This window comes from Heloderma suspectum, chromosome 6 (assembly GCF_057233095.1).
Source record: "Heloderma suspectum isolate Gila_16-S chromosome 6, 16-S_ref, whole genome shotgun sequence".
NCBI lineage: Eukaryota > Metazoa > Chordata > Lepidosauria > Squamata > Helodermatidae > Heloderma > Heloderma suspectum.
This window is the reverse complement of record NC_139463.1, coordinates 117,801,697-117,813,360: the sequence shown is the minus strand read 5'-3', so window position 1 is coordinate 117,813,360 and position 11,664 is coordinate 117,801,697. Positions and strand designations below refer to the sequence as shown.

The following is an 11,664-nucleotide window of genomic DNA, read 5'->3' as shown; positions in this document are numbered from 1 at the left end:
AGTTTCTTTTAAATGGCTTTCTCTCTCCCCCCCCCCCCGCATGATTTCCGATGGATGTTCTGCAAAGAGGTTGTACACATTTGGTGGCATGCAAATTTGGTGCAATTTAATGCAAACGCACAGTCACTCTCCCCACCCTCATGCCACATTCCAAACTGGAAGAGTTCTCATTACTGGAGAACAATGTCTATATTTATTGTAGGGACAGCGGCATGCACAAGGATGAGAACTGATTGGGATGGGTTGGGAGATAATCCCTTACTCTGGAATGGTAAACAGGTTCTGGGAAGGATGATTCTTGAAGAATATTTTATCAAAAGAGTAAGTGATCTGAGAAGAAACCCCACCAATAAGGAGGCCACCTGGTTGATACCACTCCTGTGGAACAGCGACAGGAGCATCCATAGAACACTGCATGGCATCAGCTTTGCAGAGCATATTAGGGAGCAGAAGCTGGAACACAAGTAGCCAGAACATTCTGGTGGTGGCATTTCTCTCTAGACACAGATGCCCTTGTGTTCGCCCAGAGGAACAACCTGACTAAATGGCATATCTTGAGTACTAGCTGAGATGGCAAACACTCCAGTACCACGTGTCGATGTTTAGATGAAAAGAGGGAAATTTTGGAACATAAATGACAGAGCCCTGCCTACCTCTTGCCATGACTGCACTGCTCCATGGCACAGCGGGGTCATTTATTACCACTATCACACTTCCTAATTGCTTGCATCATGCTGCCTTCTGGAAACGTTTGGGGCTTTGTCCAGGCAAGCAAATTATAGCAATTCGGATAATACCAATGGGAGACAAATCGTTCTTCAGCTTTTGGGTCTTGAGTGGCTCACCTGGTGGCAAGCATACTGTTTCTTCTTTTCTTTTTCCAAATCTGACCTCAGCTCTCCTCTGCTCCCTGGAGCACAATCACATAATGAAAGAGTTGGAAGGAACCTCATGTAGTCCCTGTTCATTGACAGATGATTAAAAGATTGCAATAGGGAGTCAACACCAACACAAATGTCCTCATCAGGTTGATTGGGGACACAATGCAACAGTAAATCCTGAAATCCTGATTATTGGAATGGCTGACATATTTAAATTCCAAAGGAAGATTTCCTAAAAAAAAAATAAAAAAAAATGATAGTGTTTGTTAAGTGGTGGCTGCAGAGGAGAGCCACAACTCCTTCACGAAGCTTCAAATATCTCCTTAACAAACACACTGATGTTTTCAAGACTCTGCCTATTATGCTTTGCCACAGATCTTCCCTCTGCTGAGTAGGGATGTACGAAAGTCACTTACCTTTTTGATGGGGTGATTTGTTGTGGGGGGAGGCGCTCCGCACCTCCCCCTGAAATCCTAACCCAGCCGGCTCTGCTCTGCAGAGATTCTGCAGAGCCGCTGGCCAGGGCCACCCGCAGCTGGACATCTGGCCGCTGGGCAGCCTGCAGCGAAAAACAAACAAACCGTGTATGCAAATGGCGGCGGCTACGGCGGCCACCATTTGTGTTCCCCTTTTTTCGCTGTTTTAGCCTACGTAAATATTTACGTTAGCTATTATGGCAGGGGAAAAAGGGGGAATACAAATGGCAGCCATCGTAGCGGCTGCCATTTGCGTACGTGGTGGGTTTTTTTTCGCTGCAGGCTGCCCAGAGGCCAGATGTCTGGCTGCAGGTGGCCCCGGCTGGTGGTTCTGCGGAATCTCCGCGGAGCGGAGCCGGCTGGGTTAGGATTTCGGGGGGAGGTGCGGAGCGCCTCCCCCCACATCAAATCACCCCATCAAAAAGGTAAGTGACTTTCATACATCCCTACTAACAATAAGTAGTAAAGGGAAAATGTTTAGATCCATTTCCCATCATGAACAAGACAAAGGCGCTCCAACTCACTACCATTGTGCACTCCAGATTTAAAACAGCATTGTGGCATGTTCTGTGCCATGTTCTGTACTGTGCAAACCACAATTACTATTTGTTTAACCTTTGAACATGTGCCAAATGGAATCACCATCTATATGAGTCACCAGAACACTTTGATGCGGTTCAGATCAGAGAGTTTACCTTGCTTGTAAGATACTGAGCCCCCAAATATTTATCTATCGATTTATTTACAATATTTATATACCGCTCCACATCAGAAGATTTTGGAGCAGTGAACAACGAGGTAAAATAATAAAATAGGAAGTTAAGAGAGTTAAAACATTTTTTAAAAAAGACAAATCCCAATAAGGAGGAATTTAATGAATCACAGCTGGTCATGCAAGGAAGGCCTCTCGAAACAACAACAAGGTCTTCAGGAGGCACCAGAACAAGCACAACGTTGTTCCAGACCTCTAAAAAGAAAAAGTGTGTTTTTTTGGTTTTGGGGTGTGTGTGTGTGTTGTGTTTGTTTGTTTGGTTTACAGCAGGGATTTAAGAATTGAAAGAAAAACAATTTTGATGGACTGCTGCTGGCTCATATCTTCTCATGAAATTTGTTCCTCTGCAAGCTCTGTGGCCCATCCTTTAAGGTTCATTGCCACCACCCAGGGGGTGTATATTATGATGGAAACCAAGGTTACAATAAGAGTTTAGGAAGAGAAATATTTACTACTTAAAATATGAGCAATTGCTCAGAGCCCCTTATATACATTGCCTTACCCAATTAGTTAAATAACTGGCAAGCCTTTTTGCATCGAGTTATATGATAAAGTTCAGTGAAATCCAAAGTATGAATCCTTCCTGTGCCATAAACGCAAAAAGTAACTCTCTCTTTCTCTCTCTCTGTCTCTCTCTCTCTCACACTCACATGCACACACACACACACACACACACACCAGAAGCACACATAGTTATTTTGCTCATTCTGCACAATAAGGAAATATTAACCTACTATGCAGGATTTTTTTTTCAGAATTACTAAAATAATATTATGTGTGAAAATGAGCATTCTTGCAAAAGTACACATTTTCACCATATGTGAAAATGCACATTTGCAAAAATGTGCATTTTCACATATGCAAATATGAGCATTCACAAACATGGACCTGTTCACACATACGCAAATATGCACATTTTTGCGATCACCATTTTATTTCTCAAATAATGGCTACTGAGAAGCTCGATGAGACTGCCGGGGTGAGTGCCAGCGATTTGCCGAGCATGGGCAGTGGGTGAGCAGGGGTAGGGGTTTGGCTAGTGGGACTCAGGGGTGTGGGCAGGGGCAGTTCTGCCAGATTCCTGGATGCAATCAAGGACCTGCACCATCTCTACATAGGTAGGTTCACAGGCATGGGTGAGCTTATGAGTGTTAAGGAGCTGATTGTCCCAAAACATCAGAGCAAATTCATTAACTCCTTGTCTGCTATCACATACATTTGAGCTCAGTCTGAACTCCTCAAAAATTCCAATTAGACTAAAGCACACAGGTTAACTTATACCATTCCGGTGAGATAGGACTGATTCATATCTGAAGGATTGTCTCATTAACCTTCCTGGACCCTAAGATCATCCTCAGATGGCCTTCTCCGGCTTCCTGGAGGGAGTTTGCACATTTTTGCACATGCATATTGGCACAAATTCAGAAACAAAACAAATCTGATTCCATCAGTGTGTGGATGATGGAACAAAAGGTGCCTGATAGTCTACAAATATAGATACAATGGATTTTATGCAATTTGTAGGTCCCTAATTCACGCACGCACGCACGCATGCGCGCACACACACACACACACACACATACACATATATAAGCTTGGGGGGTTTGTTGGTAGTGGTATCCCTAGCAAAGGAAACCCTTCCCTTATCTCCAATAACTCATCAGAGAGTTACAGAAAGCCTGGGGTAAGAATATAAGAACACAAGAAGAGCCATGCTGGATCAGACCAAGGCTCCATTCAGTTTGCACAGTGGCCAACCAGCGAACCAGCTGTCAACCAGGAAACCATAAGCAGGATACGAGTGCAACAGCCACCTAGTTCTCTAGCCAGTGCTAGCAAGGAAATCATAGAATCATAAAATAGGAGGTTTGGAAGGGGCCTACAAGACCATCGAGTCCAACCCCCTGCTCAAGGCAGGAATCCAAGTCAGAGCATCCCTGACAGATGGCTGTCCAGCCTCGTCTTGAACGCCTCCAGTGTGGGACAGCCCACCACCTCCCTAGGTAATTGGTTCCATTGTTGTATTGCTCTAACAGTCAGGACATTTTTCCTGATGTTCAGCCGGAATCTGGCTTCCTGTCACTTGAGCCCATTATTCCGTGTCCTGCACTCTGGGATGATCAAGAAGAGATCCTGGTCTTCCTCTCTGTGACAACCTTTCAAGTACTTGAAGAGCGCTATCATATCTCCCCTCAGTCTTCTCTTCTCAAGGCTAAACATGCCCAGTTCTTTCAGGCTCTCCTCATAGGGCTTTGTTTTCCGTCCCCTCATCATCTTTGTTGCCCTTCCCTGAACCCTCTCCAGCTTGCCTGCATCCTTCTTAAAGTGCAGTGCCCAGAACTGGACACAGTACTCCAAATGAGGCCTAACCAGTGCTGAGTAGAGAGGAAATCGCTTCCTTATCTCTAATACTATCTCCAGAAATTCCTGATGAGGAAAGTACGAATGCAGTGTGATAATACTATATAGTGATCTTCCTGTCACAGCTTCCCTCCTCTCTGTTTTTGCACACCGACATATGGTTGAGAAGCTTGGTGGCCCCCTCCTGACCACCTACAGAGGGACTAACATTCAATTTCACCAGCAAATCCAACATTAGGAAAGATTCCTCCTGTGCAAGCACCGGGTCATTACTGACCCCTAGAGGGATGCCGCTTGCGCTGGCGTTTTCATGGCAGACTGTAGCGGGGTGGTTTGCCATTGCCTTCCCCAATCGTGACTACCTTTCCCCCAGCAAGCCGGGTACTCATTTTACTGGCCTCGGAAGGATGGAGGGCAGAGTGGACCTGAGCCGGCTATCCGGGACCTGGCTTCCGCTGGGATCGAACTCAGGTCGTGGGGAGAGTTTTGGTTGCAATACTGCCGCCTACCACTCTGCGCCACACGAGGCTCTTCTAAATCCAACATTAGTTACATTAAAATTACAATTTTTATTACTTGAAGAGTGGAACTGTTGTATTTGTTTACTTTCCCCCACCCCCAAATCCTCTATATTAATTGGTTTTCTTAATTGGCATAGGGAGAGCTTCAGCACCCCTGCTGTGAACACCTTTGGCATGTTAACAAAGTGGTCAAACAGCAAAAGCAGGATAATGAGCTCAGCTGACACAATCCTAAAGAACGGAAATAATATCTAGGTCTTTTCTGAATGTATATTCTCCCCAGCCAGCAAGGTAAGAGGGAGCTGCAGCTATTGACTGAGGGTAGCAAATGGCTTTTAGCTTAGCTCTCACTGACACGTCAAATTTATGCTTGGTCCATATGATTTGGGGCTGTAGGTGTGAGAAACAGATAACTGAATACTTCTACATTGGAAAAAAGACCCCCTACATATACAAATCTAGATGCCCCCCCCCCAAAAAAAAGAAAGAATTCTTGCTGAACTGCTAGTTTCCTATAATACTTTTGTTTTAGTGGTGAGTTAATGGGATGGTTCTAAGGAAATCCATGAGAAGAGTTTTGATTTTGGCTTACAAGAACATTGGCTGGAATTAGGGATGGGGGAGAAATTTGTTTGGTTCACCTTTCAATGCCCCATCGCCACCCATCAACCCCTAGCTCTCCCCTTGCCAAGGCAGCATGAGGGGTTGGCGGGTGGTGTGAGACTCCTGTACCAGCCACCTGACAACACCTTGTGCTCTCCTGGCAAGGGGGATCCTGCCCCCACCACCTGGACACCAACCTCTTGTGCATTAGCCAGGAGGTGCGAGGGGCTGGCAGGTGGCTCATGCTAGTTGAGTCAGGCCAGGTTGTGGATGACTGAGCTGGAGACTGCGGGGGCAAGCCAGCGAAAACCTGCCAAGTTCTACCCCAAACCGGATTCCTCCAACATCCCGAAATGTTGCCAACATTATCCCAGGTAGACATAAAAACAGAGACAGAGACACACATACACATTGATGATAGTTTACAAGTTGCATGTTTTGCCAATATACAATTTGCTTATTGCTTCAGAAAAGACGCTATATTGACTTCTGAATTTTCTTAGAGACAGAAAGGTGTTGGAGAAGTGTGATATTTATTCCACAGCTTATTATTCTGTGATTGTCCAAATTTCACAGACTTCAGATTGCATTTCAGCCTTTCTTCTGCTTATGTATCTTCAGTTGCTTCTATATACATAATTCAATGAAGTGGAACATCTGGCCCACCTCAGACACCAGAATGAAGAGGGGAGACACTTCACTGGAATTAAATCAGGGCCCCAGCTTTAGTAAGTTTTACAACAGATCTGTAACAGAATAACTCATTTCTTTAAGCCGAACTCCCAACCTCTGTTTGGATAGCTGTTTTAGCTAATGAGGATTGTCAGTCCATTCCTCATGGACAGTTCTGTTCCAGTCCATGGTTGTGTAGCAGCAGACAGGCCTGAGATGAGAGGATCTATCTTCTCACTAGTGGATAACTGATTTACTGAGTGTATGCCTTCCTTTTTGTTTTGTTCAGAGGCATAACCAATTGTATATTTATCTGAATTGTTCCTGTTCCTTTCCCCTGACATTTCCCCTTTCATTTCACCTTCAGTAACATTCTAATTCACTTTTCAAAGTCTCCATATTAGTGTTTTTGGTGGGCAGATACAATTGAAAAGCAACAAGAGCTATACACCTCTGTACTAGTTATATTTATAATGGGATAAGTAGCATTAGTATTTCCCCCCTTTGTTTTTTGTCTTCTTGTCTTCTTGTTTTCTTTGTTTCTCTTTCTTTTTTCTTTGTTTCTCTTTCTTTCTTTCTTTTTTGCAAACCACTATGAGACCTGTGCTTTTCCCAGTTTTGTGATGGAGTTCTCCAATCAAAAAGTGTGTACAGACATGTATGTGTCAGTTATAATAGCGTTCAAATAGATTATATTAGGAAACCCAGTTGCAAAAAAAATGTGTTGTTGTTCAGTCGTTAAGTCATGTCCAACTCTTCATGACCCCATGGACCATAGCACGCCAGGCCTTCCTGTTGAAAAAAATGTGTATATTAGGCATAAATGCATACAAAATGCATTCATTAGGAGAAATGTGCACAAAAAATGCTTATGAATTTTTCATGCAACTTTTAAAAAAATCTCTAATTTTGGGTTGAACTGAAGATTGGTAAAATGAAAAACTGAGAGAAACTGAAATTAACAGATCCGTCCATCCCAATACATGCCCCACTGAAGACAGTAGGATTTATTCTGCATAAGCAAGAGTAACAGAAATACTTTTATAGTGATTGTGGAATTGTATTTTTTAAAAATGTTTACACCAGTTCTCAAAAATTCCTTAACTGTTCGTTACATATGAAAGTTGGACACTGCCACAATATTGTGTCACATGTTCTTCCAAGTGAAGGAATACCTTTTGATAGGCAAAAGGATATTGAGATATTATCCAGAAACCCCTGTAAGGATACATATACACTCCATTACATGTCAGTAACTCCCACTGCATACAGATCAACAATCATGTAGATTTGGAGCCCCATTCCCCTGATGCTGACAGGTTGGATCACTAGGTTCCTTGGAGGGGGCCTTAGTGGTTGAACGAGAATCTGGTAGCAGCCCAGAAGTGGGCTTTCTCTGGCATATCACCCACTTTGTAGAATGTCCTTCCCTTTGATATGCAGGAGATACCAGGGGTGGCATATTTGTTGTGCTGCCCAGTTTGTTGATAACTAGTTCTCTGTTTTTAAATGTTTTAACTGAGCATGTGTGTGTGTGTGTGTGTGTGTGATTTTAAATGTTTTTACCTGAGATGTTTTGGGTTTTCTGTTTTTAAATGTTTACCTGTGCATGTTTGGGGTTTTTAATTGTTATCTTTTAATCCTCTTTGACATGACTTTGTAGAGGTAGTTAAGCAGTCTATCAATTTATTAAACAAATCAATATTTAGCCATTCTGGCTTGTAAGTGTGGAGGGGCCGTGTTGTGCACTGCCTCCATCCTGAACATCCCGCACTGAGCAAGAAGGTCTGGAGTGGATTTGTCACTGCACTGGGCAGAACACAGTTACGTTGGGGATTGTATCTGTGTCAACTCGAGCTGAACATGTCTACACTCCCTTTTCAGACCTCCCTGGTTAATGTGGGAAGGGCAGCAGTGGAGGGGTCAAGGCCAGCATGCACAGCCCCATGGCTCTTCCATGCTTGCAATGTAGAGTGCCATGATAGGACTGTATACAGAACATCTGTGTTGAAGGTGATGTTTGAACAGCCCCTTTAAGAAGATCCCTGGTGGATCTAATCAAAGGCCATAATCCTGTTCCCCTGTAGCCACTCAGATGCCTATAGGAAGCCCATGAGCAAGATGTGAGGTCAATAGCCCTCTTCTGTTTCCCAGCAGCTGACATTCAGATGCAGGGTGCCTCTGATCCTGGTGGTAGCATACAGCTATCATGACGAGTAGCCTTTGATAAGCCCCAGCAACATCCACAATACAGATAAAATTTCACCATAGAGAAGAGGTTCCCAGGCAACCTAATAGTCTCCTCCAGATATATATGGCAAGCTGTTAGGGGCTTGAGTAGGCTAATTCCCTCTTCTCTTCTCCTCTCTCTCTCTCTCTCTCTCTCTCTCTCTTTCTTTCTCTTAATGGCAGGGTCAGGGTCAGCCCAAGATTGATTGATTGATTGATTGATTGATTTAGCCTGAGCACCCCCCCTTGTACAGTCAAGGTGCTCATCTTCCACACCAACTCTATCCCCCCCTCCCTACTAGTAAAAATAAAACACTAACAAATTGAATAAATAAAAAAATTCTTGCTCAGCTCCTTTGTGACATCCAAACAGCAGCCTGAGGCACGTGCTTTGCTCTGCCAAATGATCGGGGCTGCCCTTCAACATCCTATTCACCTGGGACATGAGAAGCTCACCACTCTTCTCAGGTGATTTTTTCATTTTATTTTTTTATTTACAAACTATTATTTCTGCATACCTTGGGAGTCCCCCGCACATGTAGAAAACACACCCTTATTTTTGGGTGGGTTCCCAAAATATATTTCTTTGAGCCAGTGTGGTGTTGTGGAGAGAGTGTTGGACTGGGAGTCGGAAGATCCGGGTTCTAGTCCCCACTCAGCCATGGAAGCTCACTGGGTGACTTTGGGCCAGTCACAGACTCTCAGCCTCCCCTGCCTCACAGGGTTGTTGTTGTGAGGATAAAATGGAGAGGAGGAGGATTATGTATGCCTCCTTGGGTTCCTTAAGGAGGAAAAAAGGTGAGATATAAATGTAAACAATCAATCAATAAGTTTGTTATATGTGTAACACAGTTATCCAACACTCAACATTTACCCATGTTTTCCCACCATTTTTGTTTTCTGCTCACATCTATAAATTGCTTTTATTGCAGGAAGCAATGAAGGATGGGAGTGGCCAATATCACACTTGTCACTGAGTTTATTCTTCTGGGATTTCCTGAATTTCATGGACTGAAGATGGCTTTTTATACTATACTTCTGCTGATGTATCTTCTATCATTTATCGGACACAGTTTAATAATCATAGTTGTTTTCATAGAACCCAAACTCCATACTCCAATGTACTTCTTTCTCATCAATTTCTCCATGGCTGAGATCTGTTCCACAACAGCAGAAGTACCAAAGATGTTGACCAATATCTTCTCAGGACAAAAAAATATCTGCTTTGCATGTTGTATGGCACAAGTTTTCATTGTCTTTGCAATGGGAGCTGTTGAATTCATCACTCTCTCCACCATGTCCTTTGACCGCTATGTAGCCATTTGCAAGCCTTTGCTGTATAAAACCATCATGACCAATCAGCTCTGTGTCCATCTGGCCATTCTGGCTTGGGTTGGTGGATTTGTGATCATCCTTTCTCAATCAGTAGTAGTGTGGACTTACCCATACTGTGGACACAACGTCATCGACCACTTCTTCTGTGATATTGGCCCCCTTTTGAAATTGGCCTGTGCTGACACCACTTGGATGGAACTCATAGGTCTCATCTATGGTGCTACTTTCATGTGGGGTTCCTTTGGCCTTTCACTGATTTCATATTTGTACATTATAGCCACTATAATTCAGATCCCTTCTGCCACAGGGAGATCCAAGGCATTTTTCACATGTGCCTCCCATCTCACAGTTGTTATCATCTTCTATACAGCAGATATGTTCATGTACCTGAGGCCTTCAACCCAGGGTGATACAAAAGTCAACAAAATATTGTCTCTTGTGCGCACAAGCTTCATCCCCATGTTAAACCCTTTTATCTACACAATACGGAACAAAGACTTCAAAGCAGCCATACAGAAAATAATGAGACGGAAGCAACTTTTCTAACACTTTCCAGAATATTTTGGGCTGCACGGAAAATTTATGGTAGTTTTACACACCCCAGATGTTTGTTGGAATATTTCTAATATAATGAGTCATTTTCCTTCCTTGAAAAATTTAATCTCATTCTTCCTTTTAAAAAAAGGGGGGGTGTGATACTGATTAAATATCATTTATCCCAGCATACCAGATAACTGTTGCAGATTTCTATTACATAGTAATAAATGCATATTGTTGTGCAGCAAAATACAAGATTTTTTGATAGATAATGGTTTGGATTCAGATTTAGCCATATATAGATTAGACTCATGAAACATGACTAAGTTAACTTCCACTTATCCCAATGGGTCTATTCTAAGCATGACTAAATCCAGATCTAATCCATTGTCTACAATTGGCAAATTTAAAGGTTTCCAGTTTCCTTTTAGTCCCAAAAGCAGGGGCGGATAACATATGGTCCTTCTAGTTGTGGTTGTGCTGAACCACAACTAAGCATCATCCCTGATCATTGGTGCTGCTACCTGTGGTTGATGGGAGTTGGAGTCCAGCAACATGTAGATGGCCATAGGTTCCCCACATCTGCCCTAAAGTAATTTTATTAGGACTTTTAGGGTGAAGTCCTACAGCTGCCTTCGGAATGTGTGTAAGTGCTGCCCTTCTTGCAGAAGGTAGGGATGGATGGATGCCTTCCCTCCCAGGTCCCCCTTGTGCCTGCTGAGCCACTGTCCCCACTCGTGTGCCCCCGGACTCATTCGCACACCCCCTGTGCTCGCTGAGCTGCCCACACCTATTCTGAGCCATCTGTGAGCACCCGTCCTTCCTGTGGTCACCATTTTGCAAAAAAACTTGGCAACTCGGGAACTTCCATAAATTTAATATTGCACACATGTTGGCAGTAAAGGCCCACCTATACAACTTTACAGATGGGCTTGGCAGGCGCAGCCCCGAGGCATGAGCATGGGGGGGCGTTAGACTCTTGGACACGGCCAGGTGCCTGCACTATCCCTAGCAGAGGGGAGCTCTTATGGCAGGACAGAACCTATGCCCCCAGAGGAGCCCCCAGTACACCACAGAAAGGTCTTTTGCTATAGATGTGCACTGTCAATGGTGGTCCAACAGTGGTGGTTGGGAAAGGGGTTAGCTGGGCACAAGTCAGGGGCAGCCTTGGAATTGCAGGGTCCAAAGTCCTCTGATTCTCCCAATGTGCCCCCCAAATGGGCCAAGTATTGCCAGTATCGTTAATTCTCATCCTGTTGATGTCAGTGGAAGGGAAA

General features: G+C 43.9%; 1 protein-coding gene across 1 annotated transcript; it reads left to right on the top strand.

The window, feature by feature from the left end:
- Positions 1-291: 291 nt before the first annotated feature.
- On the top strand, positions 292-10,396 carry LOC146342810 (olfactory receptor 6X1-like). The gene is made up of 2 exons (XM_084808004.1): positions 292-343; positions 9,468-10,396. The coding sequence occupies exons 1-2, from the start codon at positions 292-294 to the stop codon at positions 10,394-10,396; spliced, it is 981 nt and encodes a 326-aa protein (XP_084664130.1).
- The last annotated feature ends 1,268 nt before the right edge of the window (positions 10,397-11,664 follow it).